Source organism: Lates calcarifer, linkage group LG12, assembly GCF_001640805.2.
Source record: "Lates calcarifer isolate ASB-BC8 linkage group LG12, TLL_Latcal_v3, whole genome shotgun sequence".
Classification (NCBI taxonomy): Eukaryota; Metazoa; Chordata; class Actinopteri; family Centropomidae; genus Lates; species Lates calcarifer.
Window position 1 is genome coordinate 5,182,910 of NC_066844.1, and position 24,573 is coordinate 5,207,482.

General features: G+C 37.9%; 4 protein-coding genes and 2 pseudogenes across 4 annotated transcripts; 4 read left to right on the forward strand and 2 right to left on the reverse strand.

Moving 5' to 3' along the window:
- Nucleotides 1-2,395: 2,395 nt before the first annotated feature.
- Nucleotides 2,396-4,305, forward strand: LOC108885411 (transcription factor HES-5-like; annotated as a pseudogene).
- A 1,880-nt stretch (nucleotides 4,306-6,185) lies between these two features.
- On the forward strand, nucleotides 6,186-8,051 carry LOC108885425 (transcription factor HES-5). The gene is made up of 2 exons (XM_018679786.2): nucleotides 6,186-6,558; nucleotides 6,667-8,051. The coding sequence occupies exons 1-2, from the start codon at nucleotides 6,436-6,438 to the stop codon at nucleotides 6,997-6,999; spliced, it is 456 nt and encodes a 151-aa protein (XP_018535302.1). The 5' UTR covers nucleotides 6,186-6,435; the 3' UTR covers nucleotides 7,000-8,051.
- Nucleotides 8,052-10,754: 2,703 nt separating this feature from the next.
- Nucleotides 10,755-12,476, reverse strand: LOC108885445 (transcription factor HES-5-like; annotated as a pseudogene).
- A 2,120-nt stretch (nucleotides 12,477-14,596) lies between these two features.
- LOC108885396 (transcription factor HES-5-like) lies at nucleotides 14,597-15,646 on the reverse strand. The gene is made up of 2 exons (XM_018679738.2): nucleotides 15,509-15,646; nucleotides 14,597-15,394 (listed from the first exon to the last, which is right to left on the reverse strand). The coding sequence occupies exons 1-2, from the start codon at nucleotides 15,629-15,631 to the stop codon at nucleotides 15,062-15,064; spliced, it is 456 nt and encodes a 151-aa protein (XP_018535254.1). The 5' UTR covers nucleotides 15,632-15,646; the 3' UTR covers nucleotides 14,597-15,061.
- A 1,071-nt stretch (nucleotides 15,647-16,717) lies between these two features.
- On the forward strand, nucleotides 16,718-19,541 carry LOC108885388 (transcription factor HES-5-like). The gene is made up of 2 exons (XM_018679726.2): nucleotides 16,718-17,982; nucleotides 18,097-19,541. The coding sequence occupies exons 1-2, from the start codon at nucleotides 17,860-17,862 to the stop codon at nucleotides 18,520-18,522; spliced, it is 549 nt and encodes a 182-aa protein (XP_018535242.1). The 5' UTR covers nucleotides 16,718-17,859; the 3' UTR covers nucleotides 18,523-19,541.
- Nucleotides 19,542-22,152: 2,611 nt separating this feature from the next.
- LOC108885454 (transcription factor HES-5) lies at nucleotides 22,153-24,220 on the forward strand. The gene is made up of 2 exons (XM_018679819.2): nucleotides 22,153-22,692; nucleotides 22,807-24,220. Exons 1-2 carry the CDS (start codon nucleotides 22,576-22,578, stop codon nucleotides 23,137-23,139), a joined length of 450 nt encoding a protein of 149 aa, XP_018535335.1. The 5' UTR covers nucleotides 22,153-22,575; the 3' UTR covers nucleotides 23,140-24,220.
- The last annotated feature ends 353 nt before the right edge of the window (nucleotides 24,221-24,573 follow it).

Genomic DNA, 24,573 nt, shown 5'->3' on the forward strand with positions numbered 1-24,573 from the left:
TTCCTGTGGAAACAGTGAAACAGTAACATTATCTTTCATATTGAGAAAGACCATCATTAATGAATATTTCATGAGTCAAATCAAATGTTGAGCAGCATTTACTAGAATTCAAAGATTTATATTACCTTCTGGTAGTATGTGATGAAATGACCTGCACTAATTTTGTGTCAGTGATCATGTTGATCAAACACTGACTCTCCTCTCTGAGGACATTGTGTATTTCAAACTTTCTCGTTGAGAAAAACATCATTTCCTGTGGAAACAGTGAAACAGAGTAACATTATCTTTCATATGAAGAAAGAACCTTTGTCATGCACGGTGCATGAATCATATCAAACATTAAGCAGATGAGCATTTACTACTGTGCAAACTGTTTATCACTTTGTGGTGCTACATGATGAAATGAAGTATACTACTTCTGAGCTGTTGCTGATCATTTTGATCAAACACTAACTCTCCTCATTGAGGATTTTTTTTTTTTTTTTTTTTTTTTTTTTTTTACAGGACCTGATGTTCATATTTTTAATCTCTCTGATTTGTCAATATTGATCCATTGTAGGATCAGTGTGTATTTTTTTTTTTATCCTTTTATCAGAAAGTTTGTTCCTCTTGTAAGACTGTTGTGCAAGTTAACTTTTTTCTTTTATGAAAGTGAATTTACTTTACTGGGCACAAACCTATTTGTATCACTTTGTGATTATCTTAACCTGATCTGTTCTGGGGTCATTTTTTGTCTGTCACTTTTATTATAAAGTGTAAATGTTTATTTTAAACAACTGTTATATAAGACTGAGATATAACTGATCTCATACAAATGTCTTTTGTAAAGACGACTGTTCCTCTGCTCATCTTGAGTGCACTGTGTCTTGGAGATGTTCCCAAGTTATTGTTGTGATGTATCATCACATCTATCATACTCTATTATTGTCTTTTTGAATAAATCAAAACAATATCTTATCAGCTGCATATTGTGCTCTTGTGTTACCTCTTTTAATGCATAGCTACTGTGGAGTGATAATGGATAGGTTCCTAAAGTGTTTTCTGTTGCATTCTTGTCATGATAAAGCGAGAGCGCTGTATTGTCAGTTCATGGTTTAAATACCAAACATCAGTATTCAAGCCTGAGACATGACTCTCGTTCCACAAAGTAAATATATTGATTTTAATTCAGAGAGAAATCATTTTTTCACTGTGGATTGATGAGTTGTAATTATCTGAAATCAACTATGTTACTCAAGTTAAATGCAGTGGGTCATCATAAGTCACCAAACAGACACATTTTCAGTCAGTGTGTGACTGTGTTTCAATGGCAACACTTTAACTGAATCATGATTTTTGGGCAGCTGTCAGTTCGTGGTGTTGGAATGTGAAAAGTTGTGAAAACTTTAAAGTTACAGGTTCTGTCGTATAAGAGGCAACATATTTTAGCCAGTGTATCATGTGAAACACAATGACACACACTTGTATTGATCCTAAAGCGAAATCAATGAGAGGACAGAATGTGGGAAACCAGAGGAATCTCACTCACAGAGCCCCAGTGGGACAGTAGATCACGACATCTGTCCTAAAGAGATGGAGGTTACTGAACAAAAAAACTGCCTATTTGTTTCAAATTATGCTCATTAAGTTAGTCTGTATTTAAAAAAAGACTCAGCATCAACAACTCTGAAAATACTGTAAGTTGATCAGGCGGAAACAAATATTTTTATGGTTTAAATACATGATAAAATGTTGCTAAGTGAAACTATAAATCAAACAAATCAATTGAAGCAGAGTATTGTTCAGTGTAAATGTCAGGCAGAGCAATGTGATGATTCTGTACTGAGCTCTTTTATCTCAGCATGTTTTTTTTTTTAAATTTTATTTATTTATTGTAAACTCAGGATAATCCAGGAGGATGTATGACTACAGTACCAGCCAGAAACATTGATAGCTAATGTTATGATTTATTTTTTTTATAAATTTCTGATTAAAAACTTGAGGACTACTTTTTTAAATCTAACTTTGGAGGCAGCCAATGAGGTTGTTTCCCTCCAGATGGTTGGTGACGTCAGGCTGTGTCTCCACTACAGCACACGTCCAGCATCCGACACAAAAGCTCCTTTCAAAGCCTCTTTTGTAGTGAACTGACCACATCATTCAAAGACTCAGTGTGGGAAACTGAGAGAAACTTTCTACTCACACCAACTGACAGACACAAGACAGAAGACACACCTGCTACATCTGGACACCAGGAAAACTCTCAGTTTCAACATTTTAAAAAATATCCTGATATCTGATGTTGTTTTCCAGTCCCTTGCAGCACTGACAAAAAAAAAACAAAAACTTTCATTTTAAGATAAAATTGAAAGATCTGTATACACTACAACACTGTACACAGTATAGTGGTTATTATATAAATACAGGATGTGTAAACCGAGACTCACAAAGTTTTGAATCATTACTGAGTCTTTTCAAACAGTAATACATTTTCTTATTTCTTACTCAATTACACGTTTATTTAGCCACACATATTTAATAAACCATAAGCTGCATTTTGCTCTAACACATAGACTATACATAGAGTTTTTGGTGTCACACATATGATGCTCAGTCAAAGTCATTGATCCCAGCATCAGGCAGCAGATCTGCTCTCTCTACAGGGTCACTGCTTTCCCAGATTCACACAGAGCTCTCTGAGTCTCTCTCCATCACCCCCCCAGTCCTCCACCTGTTCCCCTGAGATCTAACTATTGTCCCTTAACTAATATGACCACTGAGCATGTGGCAGTTCAGCAGTCCTTTTACTTTTCTTAAGCTCTCTGATTGGTTGAGAGTGTGAGAACCTTCAGCCAGACCAAGACCCACACATTCATATGGAGATGTGGGACTATAAATAGGAGGGATGAAGCCAGCAGAGATCAGACTCTCTCTACAGAGACCTCTACAGCACACACATCCAGACATGGCACCTACAATCACTGCAGCAATGACCAACTCTCAGGAGCATCTGACTCTGACTCACAAGGTAAATTGGAGACTCAACCAAGACTTAATCTTCATTCATGAGAAGGTTGTTTTTGTTCATGTTAACACTTTAACTCCAGAATAAGTTGATTAATGACTTTGCTCTTCTTTCTGCAGCTCAGAAAGCCTCTGGTGGAGAAGTTACGCAGAGAGCGAATCAACAGCAGCATTGAGCAGCTCAAGTCTCTCCTGGGTCCAGAGTTCCTCAAACAGCAGCCAGACTCCAAGCTGGAGAAAGCAGACATCCTGGAGATGACAGTTTGCTTCCTGACACAGCTGCAGCAGCAGAGTCAACAGCAGAGAAGACTGCTGAACCACTTCAACAGGCTGCAGTCCTCCTCTGATAAGAACCTGAAGAGAGGCTGACTTCTCTCCTCTGAGCTCCTCAGTCCAGACCAGCATCACCAAAGACAAGAGTCCAGTCAACAGCGCCCTCTGGAGGCCGTGGTAGACACCTACAGACTGGAGTCACTACCAGACAAACTGAGATGACCATGTTGGTCAAAGATTACTGAACTGAATTCTATGAAATTGAAGAACTTGTTCTTCTGTATAAACAGAAGGTTATTTAAATACTTTATTATGTATTTCAAACTTTCTCGTTGAGAAAAACATCATTTCCTGTGGAAACAGTGAAACAGAGTAACATTATCTTTCATATTGAGAAAGAACCTTTGTCATGCACGGTGCATGAATCATATCAAACATTAAGCAGATGAGCATTTACTACTGTGCAAACTGTTTATCACTTTGTGGTGCTACATGATGAAATGAAGTATACTACTTCTGAGCTGTTGCTGATCATTTTGATCAAAACCTTTGATGTCCTCTGTGTGGACATTTTGACATAATTTTAATGTCTTTGATTACTCAGTATTGATCAGTTATGATCAAAGTGTATTTTTTATCCTTTCATTGAAAAGTTTTGCTTTTTAACCTGATACCATCTAACACTGTGATCACAGTGAATGTTTTTTTTTATGAAAATGTGTTGATCTCAGCTGATATTCACCTACATTGATCACTTTGTGATTATCTGAACTTGATCTGTTCTAAGATCAGTTTTTGTTCTTCATTGTCTTTGTTATAAAGAGCAGATTCTGCTCATTTTGAAATCAGTTTTATGTAAAACTGAATGATGATGAATCTCTTCCTGTTTGTCTTTTGTAAAGACGACTGTTCCTCTACTCATCTTGAGTGCAGTGTGTCTTGGAGTATCACCAAGTTATTGTTGTGATGTATCATCACATCTACTTGCCTCCAGTAGGAGGCCTCATATAATGAATCACTGAGTTCATTTCAATAAAGAAATCAGTGTAATTTAATGAGTGCTTGTGTTCACATGTCATTTCTTCCTGTTGTTTATACAAGATTCCTTTTTAGCATATTTCTCACATAACTAACAGAGTGCTGTGACATGATAAACATCAGCATTTACATCTGTCAGAGGAGTGCTTTTTCACAAAGACATCTGTAGCCTGATTTTAGCTTTAATCTGACAATAGTATATATTTATGTGGATCGATGAAGCGATTTGATTATATATCATTAGCATTATATCATCAATCTCACTTGATTTACATGCAGTGAGTTAGTCACCAAACCAAGTGGACACATTTCCTCTGTGCTCTGTTAAGTTTCAAAGATAAATTGATGCTGAGTCACAGTTTTGGTGCAGGTCTCAGTTTGTGGTGTTGGAATGTGAAAACTTTAAAGACATCTGTCATCTCCTAATGTGATGGGTAATGAGACACACTTCTATTGTTCCTCCAGTGAAAGGACAAAGTGTGGGAAACCAGAGAAATCTCACTCACAGAGCCCGCTGGGACAATAGACTGGGACCTCTGCCCTGAGGAGGTTAAGAGGGAAGATGGTGGGATCAAAATGAAAACCTGCTTGTTTGTAAAGTTTGTTCTCTACTGAAGCAACATCAGCCAAGTTCTGAAAATATTATAAATTGACAATGCAGATAACTAATTTCTTAAAGGTGCTGAGCAGCAGATTGTACAATTTAAATGTAGCTAAATATGTAAGTTTCTGACAATTGCAGTTTCATTAAAACCTGAGTCTCTACAGAATATGAATGAATCAAAGCAGCAGATTGTTCAGTGTGACTGTCAGGAGGAGTTCTGAGGGGATTTTGTAAAGTTCAGACCTATAATTTTGACAAGGTATTGTAACACTATTGGCATTCATCATTTAGAACTATTAATTTTAAATATAATTTTCAGCAACAGCGTTGAGTTAAAAACCAAACATAGAAACACAGTAAAATGAAATAAAAATACTGAGTCCTGGTTTACCAAAGACAATCTTGTTTTAACATGGCACACAGTGAACAGTGTGTCAGAGTACAGAGTGTGGGAAAGCTCTGGAGAACTGAATCACAGCTCAGTTTGATTAGCATCCTTAACCACACCAGCAGTTGACTATTGTCCAGAAGGATTTGGCACACTTCAGGAAACAGCTGTCCCAACCCCCCCAACCCCAAATATGAAGCTGTAATTTTGAACTAGTTAATGACAGAAAGGCTCTATTGTGACTGGTTTTTTTTCTATGACAAACTTAAAATGTCGGAGTGAATTTAGCATAATTGCCGGGACTTGATCTATTTTTCAATCTACATTTTTTAAAAATATCAAACCTTGGAGGCAGCCAATGAGGTTGTTTCCCTCCAGATGGTTGGTGACGTCAGGCTGTGTCTCCACTACAGCACACGTCCAGCATCCGACACAAAAGCTCCTTTCAAAGCCTCTTTTGTAGTGAACTGACCACATCATTCAAAGACTCAGTGTGGGAAACTGAGAGAAACTTTCTACTCACACCAACTGACAGACACAAGACAGAAGACACACCTGCTACATCTGGACACCAGGAAAACTTTGTCTGAGTTTGAAAATAATCAGAAACATGGTACTGATATCTGCGGTTGCTTGACATCGCTGACAAAAAAAGTTAAATAAAACTGAAGAATTTGATGATTACATCCCTGTATACAACAGATTAAGACATCATAGTAAAGGATGTCAATGACTTGTTTTGAAGTCAACCATATATATTTTCTGCTGATTTCCACTCAAATACAGAGATTGTATATCAGCTTTTCTATGTGTGATGCGATGATCAGCGTGTGCTCAGTCAAAGTCATTGATCCCAGCATCAGGCAGCAGATCTGCTCTCTCTACAGGGTCACCACTTTCCCAGATTCACACAGAGCTCTCTGAGTCTCTCTCCATCACCCCCCCAGTCCTCCACCTGTTCCCCTGAGATCTAACTATTGTCCCTTAACTAATATGACCACTGAGCATGTGGCAGTTCAGCAGTCCTTTTACTTTTCTTAAGCTCTCTGATTGGTTGAGAGTGTGAGAACCTTCAGCCAGACCAAGACCCACACATTCATATGGAGATGTGGGACTATAAATAGGAGGGATGAAGCCAGCAGAGATCAGACTCTCTCTACAGAGACCTCTACAGCACACACATCCAGACATGGCACCTACAATCACTGCAGCAATGACCAACTCTCAGGAGCATCTGACTCTGACTCACAAGGTAAATTGGAGACTCAACCAGACTTAATCTTCATTCATGAGAAGTTGTTTTTGTTCACACTTTAACTCCAGAATAAGTTGATTAATGACCTTGCTCTTCTTTCTGCAGCTCAGAAAGCCTCTGGTGGAGAAGTTACGCAGAGAGCGAATCAACAGCAGCATTGAACAGCTCAACTCTCTCCTGGGTCCAGAGTTCCTCAAACAGCAGCCAGACTCCAAGCTGGAAAAAGCAGACATCCTGGAGATGACAGTTTGTTTCCTGACACAGCTGCAGCAGCAGAGTCAACAGCAGAGAAGACCGCTGAACCACTTCAACAGGCTGCAGTCCTCCTCTGATAAGAACCTGAGAGAGGCTGACTTCTCTCCTCTGAGCTCCTCAGTCCAGACCAGCATCATCAAAGACAAGAGACCAGTCAACAGCGCCCTCTGGAGGCCATGGTAGACACCTACAGACTGGAGTCACTACCAGACAAACTGAGATGACCATGTTGGTCAAAGATTACTGAACTGAATTCTATGAAATTGAAGGACTTGTTCTTCTGTAGAAACAGAAGGTTGTATTTTCTGTGTTTTTCCTGAGGAAATGACACAACACTATCTTTCAAGTTAAGAAAGAAAACATCTTGTCATGCATGTTGCATGAATCAAATCTGATTGCATTAGCAATTATTATTATACCTCACTGTACTTCATGTGTTGGTAGTGGATAAATCTATGGTAACATCTGTTATCTTTTGGTTGGTATTGATCATTATGATGAAATATCTAAATGTCCTTTATTATGGACATATTGTCATAATGGACTTTACGTCACTTTAATCTCATGTGATTATTCAAAACTGATCTGTTGTAAGATCCAAATGTTTATGCTTTTTTTTTTTTTTTTTTTTAAGTTTTACTAAATGTCACAGTTTCTCTGTGTTACTTTTATGCTTCACTGTGCATCATGTTTTGGTTAAACATGATGCAATAGTGAGTTTTGTTACAGCTTGAACAGTATTGATCATTTTGATCAGACATTTTAATTGTCCTTTTTATGGACATTTTGTCATAATGGACTTTCTGTCACTTTATGTGATTATTGAAAACTGATCTGTTTTAAGATCAATATGTTTATCCTTTTACTGTAAAAGGTTTGTTTAATGTCACACTGTCACAGTTTTAAGTGACAATGTAAGTTTTACATTTAGAGAATTAACTGAATGTTGTGGTTATGAAGAATGTGACCTGTTGTAAGGTCAGTTTTACTGTTTTTTGTTCAGTAATTGCAAATGTTTGATCCACTGGATAAAAACTCTCAAAGGACAGTGAGGACTGTGTCCTCAAATACTGTCAAATGTTTGTCTCTTATAAAGACAGTTGATCCCTTACTCTCTCTGAGTACAGTGTGTCTTGTAGAAATCTACAAGTTGTTGTGATGTATCATCACCTCTAGTTGGAGCTTTCATACTTGTTGTGGCTCATTGTGCCTTGTTGAATAAACAAACACTGCAAAATGAAATGTTTGTGTTTCCTTGTCATTGTCAGTCACTGTGACTCTCTTAATGATGATGATATTTTTAATTTCATTTAGTTGATAGTGGTCTCCCTTTGAAAACTTAAGAGAAAATCCAGCAAATAAAAGTGATTGTTTATCCATAACATACCTGTTGTAAATTACAGGTAAAAATGACCTATAATTAGTAAAATTACAGTTATTAATGAACAGGAATATTCAGAGATTCATCACTCTGTAAATATGAAGTAAATTAAATCATCAAACCAAATGAAAAAATATAAAATTTTTGCTGCTTCGTTATTTTGGTTTAATTGTCAATTTCAGGTAATTAATGTTTAACATTTTAACTTAACCATTTCCCTCTTTAAAGAGCTCACACAGTGTATTTAATGATGGATAATAGGACACACTTCTATTGTTCCTCTAGTGAAAGGACAGAGTGTGGGAAACCAGAGGAGACTCACTCACAGAGCCCTGTGGGACAATAGATCCAGACCTTTGCCCTGAAGAGACTGACATTAAAGGGGACTCTGGATCCAAAAATGGGAACTTCTTGATCTGTTTCAAATCATATATTAAATTTTTGCTGTTGTTTGTTTGTTTTTTTTCCTGATAGAAATCACCTTCAACAATTGTGTAAATGTTGAGCTGGAGCTTCAGTCATTAAATACATTTCTGATAATTAAATAAACTGTGAAAAGGGATTATGTAGAATTTATACTGTGTTATACTTGGTTTGTTTATTTTCACTAACATTTGTGACATTTTAACTTTGAACATAAGAGATTGGAAAATATTGATCTGTTTCAAATCATAGTTTAAATTTTAACATTATATCCAGCTAAGTTAAAATTCCCTTCACCAGCTTTGCATACATCTCTATTTCCAAAAGTTGAGTCTTTGGAAAAATCATCAGTAATATAAAGTGTAAAATTAGATTATTTAGAATATAAAATATACTTTTATTTATTTATTTATTTTTGTAATGTTATGTTATTTCAAGACCATTTACACAGCTGATAACAAAACATGAGGTTAACATAAAACCACTAGATTATATATACAGTCTATGTATCTAAGTGAAATTCAGTAAAAACACTGCCTTTTTCTGTCTACTTTCAAACTCAGACAAAGTTTTCCTGGTGTCCAGATGTAGCAGGTGTGTCTTCTGTCTTGTGTCTGTCAGTTGGTGTGAGTAGAAAGTTTCTCTCAGTTTCCCACACTGAGTCTTTGAATGATGTGGTCAGTTCACTACAAAAGAGGCTTTGAAAGGAGCTTTTGTGTCGGATGCTGGACGTGTGCTGTAGTGGAGACACAGCCTGACGTCACCAACCATCTGGAGGGAAACAACCTCATTGGCTGCCTCCAAGGTTTGATATTTTTAAAAAATGTAGATTGAAAAATAGATCAAGTCCCGGCAATTATGCTAAATTCACTCCGACATTTTAAGTTTGTCATAGAAAAAAAACCAGTCACAATAGAGCCTTTCTGTCATTAACTAGTTCAAAATTACAGCTTCATATTTGGGGTTGGGGGGGTTGGGACAGCTGTTTCCTGAAGTGTGCCAAATCCTTCTGGACAATAGTCAACTGCTGGTGTGGTTAAGGATGCTAATCAAACTGAGCTGTGATTCAGTTCTCCAGAGCTTTCCCACACTCTGTACTCTGACACACTGTTCACTGTGTGCCATGTTAAAACAAGATTGTCTTTGGTAAACCAGGACTCAGTATTTTTATTTCATTTTACTGTGTTTCTATGTTTGGTTTTTAACTCAACGCTGTTGCTGAAAATTATATTTAAAATTAATAGTTCTAAATGATGAATGCCAATAGTGTTACAATACCTTGTCAAAATTATAGGTCTGAACTTTACAAAATCCCCTCAGAACTCCTCCTGACATTCACACTGAACAATCTGCTGCTTTGATTCATTCATATTCTGTAGAGACTCAGTTTTAATGAAACTGCAATTGTCAGAAACTTACATATTTAGCTACATTTAAATTGTACAATCTGCTGCTCAGCACCTTTAAGAAATTAGTTATCTGCATTGTCAATTTATAATATTTTCAGAACTTGGCTGATGTTGCTTCAGTAGAGAACAAACTTTACAAACAAGCAGGTTTTCATTTTGATCCCACCATCTTCCCTCTTAACCTCCTCAGGGCAGAGGTCCCAGTCTATTGTCCCAGCGGGCTCTGTGAGTGAGATTTCTCTGGTTTCCCACACTTTGTCCTTTCACTGGAGGAACAATAGAAGTGTGTCTCATTACCCATCACATTAGGAGATGACAGATGTCTTTAAAGTTTTCACATTCCAACACCACAAACTGAGACCTGCACCAAAACTGTGACTCAGCATCAATTTATCTTTGAAACTTACACCAGAGGAAATGTGTCCACTTGGTTTGGTGACTAACTCACTGCATGTAAATCAAGTGAGATTGATGATATAATGCTAATGATATATAATCAAATCGCTTCATCGATCCACATAAATATATACTATTGTCAGATTAAAGCTAAAATCAGGCTACAGATGTCTTTGTGAAAAAGCACTCCTCTGACAGATGTAAATGCTGATGTTTATCATGTCACAGCACTCTGTTAGTTATGTGAGAAATATGCTAAAAAGGAATCTTGTATAAACAACAGGAAGAAATGACATGTGAACACAAGCACTCATTAAATTACACTGATTTCTTTATTGAAATGAACTCAGTGATTCATTATATGAGGCCTCCTACTGGAGGCAAGTAGATGTGATGATACATCACAACAATAACTTGGTGATACTCCAAGACACACTGCACTCAAGATGAGTAGAGGAACAGTCGTCTTTACAAAAGACAAACAGGAAGAGATTCATCATCATTCAGTTTTACATAAAACTGATTTCAAAATGAGCAGAATCTGCTCTTTATAACAAAGACAATGAAGAACAAAAACTGATCTTAGAACAGATCAAGTTCAGATAATCACAAAGTGATCAATGTAGGTGAATATCAGCTGAGATCAACACATTTTCATAAAAAAAAACATTCACTGTGATCACAGTGTTAGGTGGTATCAGGTTAAAAAGCAAAACTTTTCAATGAAAGGATAAAAAATACACTTTGATCATAACTGATCAATACTGAGTAATCAAAGACATTAAAATTATGTCAAAATGTCCACACAGAGGACATCAAAGGTTTTGATCAAAATGATCAGCAACAGCTCAGAAGTAGTATACTTCATTTCATCATGTAGCACCACAAAGTGATAAACAGTTTGCACAGTAGTAAATGCTCATCTGCTTAATGTTTGATATGATTCATGCACCGTGCATGACAAAGGTTCTTTCTTCATATGAAAGATAATGTTACTCTGTTTCACTGTTTCCACAGGAAATGATGTTTTTCTCAAGGAGAAAGTTGGAAATACACAATGTCCTCAGAGAGGAGAGTCAGTGTTTGATCAACATGATCACTGACACAAAATTAGTGCAGGTCATTTCATCACATACTACCAGAAGGTAATATAAATCTTTGAATTCTAGTAAATGCTCAGTTGCTCAGCATTTGATTTGACCCATGAAATATTCATTAATGATGGTCTTTCTCAATATGAAAGATAATGTTACTGTTTCACTGTTTCCACAGGAAATAATGGTTTTCTCAGCAAAAGAATTTAAAATACTCAATAAAAATATTTAAACAACCTTCTGTTTCTACAGAAGAACAAGTCCTTCAATTTCATAGAATTCAGTTCAGTAATCTTTGACCAACATGGTCATCTCAGTTTGTCTGGTAGTGACTCCAGTCTGTAGGTGTCTACCACGGCCTCCAGAGGGCGCTGTTGACTGGACTCTTGTCTTTGGTGATGCTGGTCTGGACTGAGGAGCTCAGAGGAGAGAAGTCAGCCTCTCTCAGGTTCTTATCAGAGGAGGACTGCAGCCTGTTGAAGTGGTTCAGCAGTCTTCTCTGCTGTTGACTCTGCTGCTGCAGCTGTGTCAGGAAGCAAACTGTCATCTCCAGGATGTCTGCTTTCTCCAGCTTGGAGTCTGGCTGCTGTTTGAGGAACTCTGGACCCAGGAGAGACTTGAGCTGCTCAATGCTGCTGTTGATTCACTCTCTGCGTAACTTCTCCACCAGAGGCTTTCTGAGCTGCAGAAAGAAGAGCAAAGTCATTAATCAACTTATTCTGGAGTTAAAGTGTTAACATGAACAAAAACAACCTCTCATGAATGAAGATTAAGTCTGGTTGAGTCTCCAATTTACCTTGTGAGTCAGAGTCAGATGCTCCTGAGAGTTGGTCATTGCTGCAGTGATTGTAGGTGCCATGTCTGGATGTGTGTGCTGTAGAGGTCTCTGTAGAGAGAGTCTGATCTCTGCTGGCTTCATCCCTCCTATTTATAGTCCCACATCTCCATATGAATGTGTGGGTCTTGGTCTGGCTGGAGTTTCTCACAGTCTTAACCAATCAGAGAGCTCAGTGAGACAATAAGGCATGTGGAGCGGCAACATGCTGAATGCTCTTATGGCCTGGGGGGGACAATAGTTAGATCTCAGGGGAACAGGTGGAGGACTGGGGGGGTGATGGAGAGAGACTCAGAGAGCTCTGTGTGAATCTGGGAAAGCAGTGACCCTGTAGAGAGAGCAGATCTGCTGCCTGATGCTGGGATCAATGACTTTGACTGAGCACACGCTGATCATCTCATCACACACGTGGGGGAGTGACAGTTAATTACATTTAGTTTAAAACATCCTGTTTATTTACATATAACTAAATTTAATTGTTTTAATGCTTCCTCTGAGCCACCACCCAAATCTGGAAAGTAACTGTGGTCAATGAACCACAAAGGGACTTTGAATGGAGCTTTTGTGGCTGATACTGGACGTGTGTTGTAGTAGAAACAGAGCCTGACGTCACCAAACCATCTGGAGGGAAAGATCACCATTGGCTGCCTCTGACAGTTTGCAAAGTTTAAAAGTTTGATGAAAGTGTTGTCATTAAGGGTTGACTAAATTGTTCTGACAGATTATTCAGTCAACTTTCAGTTACATTTTTTGATCGTCCCATCATAACTGTGACCTTGTATCAACAACTGAATCAAAATTTCAGCTCCATAAATGAGGGTGGGAGGTTGAGGCAGCTGTTTCCTGACGTGTGCCAAATCCCTTTGGAGAATAGTCGGCTACTGGTGGGGTCAAGGATGCTAATCAAGCTACACTCTTCTCTCCAGAGTTTTCCCACACTCTGTGCATTAAAAGAAAGGAAGGTTTGGCTTTCAACCCAAAAGAACCTTTTGAGGGTCAATTGCCAAACAGTGTTTTCCAGTATCTTGTATTTAAGGCAAAAATGTCAGAAATACTCAGATGTTAGTGAAATTAAACAAACCAAATATCACACAATGTAAATTCTACATAATCCCTTTTCACAGTTTATTTAATTGTCAGAAATGTATTTAATGACTTTGTGAAGCCCCAGCTCAACATATGTAAAATTGCTGAAGGTGATTTCTAACATAAAAATACCTTAAACTTAAAATTTAATATATGATTTGAAACAGATCAAGAAGTTCCCATTTTTGGTTTCAGAGTCCCCTTTAATCTCAGTCTCTTCAGGGCAAAGGTCTGGATCTATTGTCCCACAGGGCTCTGTGAGTGAGTCTCCTCTGGTTTCCCACACTCTGTCCTTTCACTGGGGGAACAATAGAAGTGTGTCCTATTATCCATCACATTAAATACACTGTGCGAGCTCTTTAAAGAGGAATGTAGTAGACTTTTTTTTTTGTTAATACACACACAACTGGCTGTTATACCAAAATAATTGAACAGCAAAAGAGTCTTTGGCACATTCTGTCGTTTGGTTTGATGACATACTCCAAATAAAAAGAGACATGACATTGATAATCCTTCTCCATTAAAACTCTTAAATAAACCATGTTACAATTTACTGTCCAGATTTACACTGAACAGGTACACTATATGTGATCTGTTACTATGTGTGCTGAATTTTATCTTAGGAACAATGATGTAGACCACTTATCAGTTAAAATAAAAATTTAGAAAGTCTCTTTTTCATTATTATAAAGAGAGTCACAATGACATGGAAAGTTTTGATCTGGTAGTGTTTGTTTATTCAACAAGGCACAATGAGCCACAACAAGTATGAAAGCTCCAACTAGAGGTGATGATACATCACAACAACTTGTAGATTTCTACAAGACACACTGTACTCAGAGAAAGTAAGGGATCAACTGTCTTTATAAGAGACAAACATTTGACAGTATTTGAGGACACAGTCCTCACTGTCTTTGAGAGTTTTTATCCAGTGGATCAAACATTTGCAATTACTGAACAAAAAACAGTAAAACTGACCTTACAACAGGTCACATTCTTCATAACCACAACATTCAGTTAATTCTCAAAATGTAAAACTTACATTGTCACTTAAAACTGTGACAGTGTGACATTAAACAAACCTTTTACAGTAAAAGGATAAACATATTGATCTTAAAACAGATCAGTTTTCAATAATAAAAGCATAAAAGTAACACAGAGAAACTGTGACATTTAGTAAAACTTAAAAAAAAAGCATAAACATTTGGATCTTACAACAGATCAGTTTTAAATAATCACAGAGATTAAAGTGATATAAAATCCATTATGACAATATGTCCATAATAAAGGACATTTAGATATTTTATCATAATGATCAATACCAACCAAAAGATAACAGATGTTACCATAGATTTATACACTACCATCACTTGAAGTACAGTGAGGTATAATAATAATTGCTAATGCAATCAGATTTGATTCATGCAACATGCATGACAAGATGTTTTCTTTCTTAACTTGAAAGATAGTGTTGTGTCATTTCCTCAGGAAAAACACAGAAAATACAACCTTCTGTTTCTACAGAAGAACAAGTCCTTCAATTTCATAGAATTCAGTTCAGTAATCTTTGACCAACATGGTCATCTCAGTTTGTCTGGTAGTGACTCCAGTCTGTAGGTGTCTACCATGGCCTCCAGAGGGCACTGTTGACTGGACTCTTGTCTTTGATGATGCTGGTCTGGACTGAGGAGCTCAGAGGAGAGAAGTCAGCCTCTCTTAGGTTCTTATCAGAGGAGGACTGCAGCCTGTTGAAGTGGTTCAGCAGTCTTCTCTGCTGTTGACTCTGCTGCTGCAGCTGTGTCAGGAAGCAAACTGTCATCTCCAGGATGTCTGCTTTCTCCAGCTTGGAGTCTGGCTGCTGTTTGAGGAACTCTGGACCCAGGAGAGACTTGAGCTGCTCAATGCTGCTGTTGATTCGCTCTCTGCGTAACTTCTCCACCAGAGGCTTTCTGAGCTGCAGAAAGAAGAGCAAGGTCATTAATCAACTTATTCTGGAGTTAAAGTGTTAACATGAACAAAAACAACCTCTCATGAATGAAGATTAAGTCTTGTTGAGTCTCCAATTTACCTTGTGAGTCAGAGTCAGATGCTCCTGAGAGTTGGTCATTGCTGCAGTGATTGTAGGTGCCATGTCTGGATGTGTGTGCTGTAGAGGTCTCTGTAGAGAGAGTCTGATCTCTGCTGGCTTCATCCCTCCTATTTATAGTCCCACATCTCCATATGAATGTGTGGGTCTTGGTCTGGCTGGAGTTTCTCACAGTCTTAACCAATCAGAGAGCTCAGTGAGACAATAAAGCGTGTGGAGCAGCAACATGCTGAATGCTCTTGTGTCCTGGGGGGACAATAGTTAGATCTCAGGGGAACAGGTGGAGGACTGGGGGGGTGATGGAGAGAGACTCACAGAGCTCTGTGTAAATCTGGGAAAGTGGTGACCCTGTAGAGAGAGCAGATCTGCTGCCTGATGCTGGGATCAGTGACTTGGGCACACGCTGATCATCTCATCACACACGTGGGGGAGTGACAGTTGATATGTAACTAAATTAAATATCCTGTTGAAGTAGAATTTTGTGTCTAAAGAGATTTTTGATTTCTTCTTCTACTTCTTAAGTGTAGGACAGTCAATTTTAATGTGGTTCAGTTTAGTTTTTGTATTGAAGGGGGAAGTTCAAATGAGTAATAATCAAGTCATCAAACCAAATGCAAAAATATACAGTTCAAAGAAACTTTTGTAGCACAATTTTTGATATAATTGTCTGTGTTTTAGTATCAAAACTTTAGAGTTAACTCTTTCCCTCTTTAAGAGCTCACAGAGTGTCTAATGTGAGGGATAATAGGACACACTTCTATTGTTCCTCCAGTGAAAGCAGTGAAAGGACAGAGTGTGGGAAACCAGAGGAGACTCACTCACAGAGCCCTGTGGGACAATAGATCCAGACCTTTGCCCTGAAGAGACTGAGATTAAAGGGACGCTGGATCCAAAAATGGGAACTTCTTGACCTGTTTCAAATCATATATTCAATTTTTAATGTTTTTGCAGATATAAATCACCTTCACCAGTTTTACATATTTTGAGCTTTTGCTTCACAAAGTCATTAAATACAATTAAAATGTGAAAAGTGATCATGTAGATTTTATAGCGTGTAATATTTGTTTTGTAGCTTCTCTAACATTTGAGAATTTCTGACATTTTTGCCTTAAATACAAGATACTGGAAAACATTGTTTGGCAATTGACCCTCAAAAGGTTCTTTTGGGTTGAAAGCCAAACCTTCCTTTCTTTTAATGCACAGAGTGTGGGAAAACTCTGGAGAGAAGAGTGTAGCTTGATTAGCATCCTTGACCCCACCAGTAGCCGACTATTCTCCAAAGGGATTTGGCACACGTCAGGAAACAGCTGCCTCAACCTCCCACCCTCATTTATGGAGCTGAAATTTTGATTCAGTTGTTGATACAAGGTCACAGTTATGATGGGACGATCAAAAAATGTAACTGAAAGTTGACTGAATAATCTGTCAGAACAATTTAGTCAACCCTTAATGACAACACTTTCATCAAACTTTTAAACTTTGCAAACTGTCAGAGGCAGCCAATGGTGATCTTTCCCTCCAGATGGTTTGGTGACGTCAGGCTCTGTTTCTACTACAACACACGTCCAGTATCAGCCACAAAAGCTCCATTCAAAGTCCCTTTGTGGTTCATTGACCACAGTTCAGGGAGTCAGTGTGGGAACCAGAGAGCAACTTTCTACTCACAGTGACATCAAGACACAAGTCAGGGGACTGTGCCACATCTGGACAGCAACATGATCATTGTTATTATAACATTTAGATACATCAAGGGTATTACGGTCTTTTCAATGCCCAACAGAAATGGTGTCCAAAATACAACAAATCAAACAAATTTAGATTTAGGAAAAAGGTCAAATTTTATGAAAAGAAAAAATCTAAATTATTGAAGTAAAGAGGGCGATATGTGGCCTGAATTGTACTTTTCAGATTTGGGCTGTGGCTCAGAGGAAGCATTAAAACAATTAAATTTAGTTACATGTAAATAAACAGGATGTTTTAAACTAAATGTAATTAACTGTCACTCCCCCACGTGTGTGATGAGATGATCAGCGTGTGCTCAGTCAAAGTCATTGATCCCAGCATCAGGCAGCAGATCTGCTCTCTCTACAGGGTCACTGCTTTCCCAGATTCACACAGAGCTCTCTGAGTCTCTCTCCATCACCCCCCCAGTCCTCCACCTGTTCCCCTGAGATCTAACTATTGTCCCTTAACTAATATGACCACTGAGCATGTGGCAGTTCAGCAGTCCTTTTACTTTTCTTAAGCTCTCTGATTGGTTGAGAGTGTGAGAACCTTCAGCCAGACCAAGACCCACACATTCATATGGAGATGTGGGACTATAAATAGGAGGGATGAAGCCAGCAGAGATCAGACTCTCTCTACAGAGACCTCTACAGCACACACATCCAGACATGGCACCTACAATCACTGCAGAAATGACCAACTCTCAGGAGCATCTGACTCTGACTCACAAGGTAAATTGGAGACTCAACCAGACTTAATCTTCATTCATGAGAGGTTGTTTTTGTTCATGTTAACACTTTAACTCCAGAATAAGTTGATTAATGACTTTGTTCTTCTTTCTGCAGCTCAGAAAGCCTCTGGTGGAGAAGTTACGCAGAGAGCGAATCAACAGCAGCATTGAGCAGCTCAAGTCTCTCCTGGGTCCAGAGTTCCTCAAACAGCAGCCAGATTCCAAGCTGGAGAAAGCAGACATCCTGGAGATGACAGTTTGCTTCCTGACACAGCTGCAGCAGCAGCAGCATCAAGCTGTGGACTCAGCAGCTGTCAATCAGGGCTACTCCAGATGTGTCCAAGAGGTGGCACACTTCCTGTCCAAAGAGGAGGTGAAGACACAATCCCAGAGAAGACTGCTGAACCACTTCAACAGGCTGCAGTCCTCCTCTGATAAGAACCTGAGAGAGGCTGACTTCTCTCCTCTGAGCTCCTCAGTCCAGACCAGCATCACCAAAGACAAGAGTCCAGTCAACAGCACCCTCTGGAGGCCATGGTAGACACCTACAGACTGGAGTCACTACCAGACAAACTGAGATGACCATGTTGGTCAAAGATTACTGAACTGAATTCTATGAAATTGAAGGACTTGTTCTTCTGTAGAAACAGAAGGTTGTATTTTCTGTGTTTTTCCTGAGGAAATGACACAACACTATCTTTCAAGTTAAGAAAGAAAACATCTTGTCATGCATGATGCATGAATCAAATCTGATTGCATTAGCAATTATTATTATACCTCACTGTACTTCAAGTGATGGTAGTGTATAAATCTATGGTAACATCTGTTATCTTTTGGTTGGTATTGATCATTATGATGAAATATCTAAATGTCCTTTATTATGGACATATTGTCATAATGGACTTTATATCACTTTAATCTCTGTGATTATTTAAAACTGATCTGTTGTAAGATCCAAATGTTTATGCTTTTTTTTTTTTTTGTTTTACTAAATGTCACAGTTTCTCTGTGTTACTTTTATGCTTCACTGTGCATCATGTTTTGGTTAAACATGATGCAATAGTGAGTTTTGTTACAGCTTGAATAGTATTGATCATTTTGATCAGACATTTTAATTGTCCTTTTTATGGACATTTTGTCATAATGGACTTTCTGTCACTTTATGTGATTATTGAAAACTGATCTGTTTTAAGATCAATATGTTTATCCTTTTACTGTAAAAGGTTTGTTTAATGTCACACTGTCACAGTTTTAAGTGACAATGTAAGTTTTACATTTAGAGAATTAACTGAATGGTGTGGTTATGAAGAATGTGACCTGTTGTAAGGTCAGTTTTACTGTTTTTTGTTCAGTAATTGTAAATGTTTAATCACTGGATAAAAACTCTCAAAAGACAGTGAGGACTGTGTCCTCAAATACTGTCAAATGTTTGTCTCTTATAAAGACAGTTGATCCCTTACTCTCTCTGAGTACAGTGTGTCTTGTAGAAATCTACAAGTTGTTGTGATGTATCATCACCTCTAGTTGGAGCTTTCATACTTGTTGTGGCTTGCTGAATAAACAAACACTGCAAAATGAAAATTTTGTGTTTCCATGTCATTTTTCTTATTGTATCTGTATTTATCCTGATGAATAAGATACTTTCCAGTATGTTTTAATGAATTCCTCTCTCTTACAGAGGAATTCTTAAAGTGTATTTGAACAATACATGTAGCCACAGCAGTACCTGTAACTTTAAAGCATTGTAAAACTGTGGTTCCATTAAAATGAAGTTAGGCCACTCTGTTAATATGAAGTAAGTGAACTCATCAAACCAAATGACAAAATTTTCATTTCAAAAAATGTTTTGCTGCAACAACCTTTCAGGATAACTGTCAGGTACTTTAATGTTAAATGCTGTCAGTTAACCCTTTTCCTCTTCCACATTAGGTGTATCTAATGTGATGGATAATAGGGCACACTTCTATTGTTCCTCCAGGGAAAGGACAGAGTGTGGGAAACCAGAGGAGACTCACTCACAGAGCCCTGTGGGACAATAGATCCAGACCTTTGCCCTGAGGAGACAGATATTAAAAAGGACTCTGGCTCCTCAGTGATATAAATCAGCTTCACCATATATTAGAATACTGCCATGTCATCTAGTGACAGCCCATTACTTTTACTATATTTGAAAAAGTTTCTTTCTGCTTCACTATATAAGTTAACCAGTTTAACATACTTAACATAAGATTTGGGTTAATTGCACTCCACACTATGTTTCACTATGAATTATACAACTTCCTGATGCTTGGGTTTTAAACAGCAGAGAACGGTCTTCTTTTTTTTTTTAAAAAAAAAAAAATCACAAACAGAATAAATGTTTAAAAAATCTTAAACTGTACTTTAAAGAGTCTTTAGTCTCTCTGGGATAAACTAGTCTTCATCCGACTAGTCTCAGTATAGTGGTTTTTGATCTGGACCTGGTCTGATGTGCTCTAGATTTAGGGAAAAAAAAATTCTTCCCTTTGTTTTCTAACAAATGTGAAAGTGGGTTTCAATCACAAAGTTTTACTCACCTCTGAGACTTGAAGGGATGAGGGGTCAGCGGGGAACCGTCTGAATATCAGCCAGTCATTAACAGTAACAGTTGAAACGATTTTTAAGAATTTGTCTTCCCTCTGTGTGCTTTTGCAGGGTTAAGTTTTAGATTACTATACTTTGTTTGGTCTGTTAATCCAAAAAAAGAGGGGTAACTTGATATAAGTCCGAACAGAGAGCAGCAGAAACAGAACTAATATTTTGGGGATGGAGGAGTCGTGCAAACAAACTGCACCGACATCTTCACTTGCTGCATTTTTGTCGTCCCCAAACGTTTCTTCAGGTGCTGCACTACCTGGCCTCCGTATTACTGGTGTAAACCTTAAGTTACAAAAACTTTTAAAGACCATTTTAATGCTATCAACGCCCACTTCCTATCACATTAATTATGACCTGAGTAGACAAACTAACATAATCAAATGTTCCGACCCAATGTTATGACCTCTACCTAACACAAAAACATGATATTTCAGCATTTTTTAATATAAACCAATTAATTATGTAAAATGTGGGGTGATTTCTAATTTTAATTCAATTTTTTTTCATAGTGCTTCAGTGCACACTTTTCACCTCAATGGGAAAGGCCTAATTATAAGGGGGCTTCAAAGAGTTCATGGAAAAAGGATAGTTGGAAAAAATGGGCTAAATTATGATGTTTATTTCTGCGTTGCAACATGCATTTAAGGGTTCATGTTAGAACATGTTATGACACGTTAGGTGCATTGACATCAAAATCCCTGCATATGATTTTTAGCTATGTACTTTTTACACAAACACAAAGCCCCCTCGTACTTTTTTGGGGGTCACCACCCTCTGTCCCTGGCCTCCACACTCTGTTTGTGCCACAATATTTAAAAAGTCCATTTTGTAGAGGGGCACATGTCTTTTCTCTGCTAATGGATGGAGTGTGGGAAAGCTCTGGAGGGCAGAGCTGAATGTGAATGACGAGCTGAATGTGAATGACATCCACTCCACCAGCAGCAAAGTTATTCTCCAAAGGGATTTGGCACACTTAATGAAATAATGAGGCTACCCCCCAGGAAACACACATGTATGGAGCTGAAATTTACCAGATGATGATCAGTTATGAGACATGATTATGATTAGAAATTCAAAATGGCTGGAGGAAAAACATACTAAATTCCAAGTCACACTTTTGACACATTACAGATTTATCTCTATAATTTCAAATTTTACAATCTGTCATTGCCAGCCAATGGGATCGTTTCCCTCCAGATGGTTGGTGATGTCAGCCTCTGTTTCTATAACAACCCACAGCCAGCATCTGTCACTGAAGTCCCTTTGTTGTTCATTGACCACAGCTCAGGGAGTCAGTGTGGGAAACTGAGCTCAGTTTGTTACTCACACTGACTATAAGGCACGTGTCAGAAGACTCTGTTGCATCTGGACAGCAGCATGATTATTGTCTTAAGATTATTTTAAATGGCATGTATGGGCATCACACTATTTTCTGATATCTTATACTATTGTTTTTGTTAAATGGTGCATTATTGATGCAACAAAATTAAAAATAGAAAAGACTAAGTATATGTGTATAAAACGAAATATTGAACTAAACTATAAATTCAAAATTAAAGATATTTCACCCTCTACACTACAGGTTTCAGCTCAGTGGAACTGCTTGACAAGAAAATGTATTTAGAAATAAAAGTGTATTTTGTTTCTCCCCCACGTGTGTGATGAGATGATCAGCGTGTGCTCAGTCAAAGTCATTGATTCCAGCATCAGGCAGCAGATCTGCTCTCTCTACAGGGTCACCACTTTCCCAGATTCACACAGAGCTCTCTGAGTCTCTCTCCATCACCCCCCCAGTCCTCCACCTGTTCCCCTGAGATCTAACTATTATCCCCAGGGCAATGTAACACCATTCAGCATGTTGCCGCTCCACATGTCCTGCTGTCTTACCGAGCTCTCTGATCGGCTGAGAGTGTGAGAAACTTCAGCCAGACCAAGACCCACACATTCATATGGAGATGTGGGACTATAAATAGGAGGGATGAAGCCAGCAGAGATCAGACTCTCTCTACAGAGACCTCTACAGCACACACATCCAGACATGGCACCTACAATCACTGCAGCAATGACCAACTCTCAGGAGCATCTGACTCACAAGGTAAATTGGAGACTCAACAAGACTTAATCTTCATTCATGAGAAGTTGTTTTTGTTCATGTTAACACTTTAACTCCAGAATAAGTTGATTAATGACTTTGTTCTTCTTTCTGCAGCTCAGAAAGCCTCTGGTGGAGAAGTTACGCAGAGAGCGAATCAACAGCAGCATTGAGCAGCTCAAGTCTCTCCTGGGTCCAGAGTTCCTCAAACAGCAGCCAGATTCCAAGCTGGAGAAAGCAGACATCCTGGAGATGACAGTTTGCTTCCTGACACAGCTGCAGCAGCAGAGTCAACAGCAGAGAAGACTGCTGAACCACTTCAACAGGCTGCAGTCCTCCTCTGATAAGAACCTGAGAGAGGCTGACTTCTCTCCTCTGAGCTCCTCAGTCCAGACCAGCATCACCAAAGACAAGAGTCCAGTCAACAGCACCCTCTGGAGGCCATGGTAGACACCTACAGACTGGAGTCACTACCAGACAAACTGAGATGACCATGTTGGTCAAAGATTACTGAACTGAATTCTATGAAATTGAAGGACTTGTTCTTCTGTATAAACAGAAGGTTGTATTTTCTGTGTTTTTCCTGAGGAAATGACACAACACTATCTTTCAAGTTAAGAAAGAAAACATCTTGTCATGCATGATGCATGAATCAAATCTGATTGCATTAGCAATTATTATTATACCTCACTGTACTTCATGTGTTGGTAGTGGATAAATCTATGGTAACATCTGTCATCTTTTGGTTGGTATTGATCATTATGATGAAATATCTAAATGTCCTTTATTATGGACATATTGTCATAATGGACTTTACGTCACTTTAATCTCTGTGATTATTTAAAACTGATCTGTTGTAAGATCCAAATGTTTATGCTTTTTTTTTTTTTAAGTTTTACTAAATGTCACAGTTTCTCTGTGTTACTTTTATGCTTCACTGTGCATCATGTTTTGGTTAAACATGATGCAATAGTGAGTTTTGTTACAGCTTGAATAGTATTGATCATTTTGATCAGACATTTTAATTGTCCTTTTTATGGACATCTTGTCATAATGGACTTTCTGTCACTTTATATGATTATTGAAAACTGATCTGTTTTAAGATCAATATGTTTATCCTTTTACTGTAAAAGGTTTGTTTAATGTCACACTGTCACAGTTTTAAGTGACAATGTAAGTTTTACATTTTGAGAATTAACTGAATGTTGTGGTTATGAAGAATGTGACCTGTTGTAAGGTCAGTTTTACTGTTTTTTGTTCAGTAATTGCAAATGTTTGATCCATGGATAAAAACTCTCAAAGGACAGTGAGGACTGTGTCCTCAAATACTGTCAAATGTTTGTCTCTTATAAAGACAGTTGATCCCTTACTCTCTCTGAGTACAGTGTGTCTTGTAGAAATCTACAAGTTGTTGTGATGTATCATCACCTCTAGTTGGAGCTTTTATACTTGTTGTGGCTCATTGTGCCTTGTTGAATAAATAAACACTACCAGATCAAAACTTTGTGTTTCCATGTCATTGTCATTGTGATTCTCTTTACTAAGATGAAAAAGAGACTTTCTACTCATCTTTTTCATTGTAATTTTATTGATAGAGGTCTATATCATTGTTACTGCCTTTGGCTGACACACTGATTTAATTCAGCACACATAGTAACAGATCACATATAGTGTACCTGTTCAGTGTAAATCTGGACACAGTAAATTGTAACATGGTTTATTTAAGAGTTTTAATGGAGAAGGATTATCAATGCCATGTCTCTTTTTATTTGGAGTATGTCATCAAACCAAATGACAAAATGTGTCAAAGACTCTTTTGCTGTTCAGTCATTTTGGTATAACAGCCAGTTGTGTGTGTATTAACATTTAAAAAAAAAAAAAAGT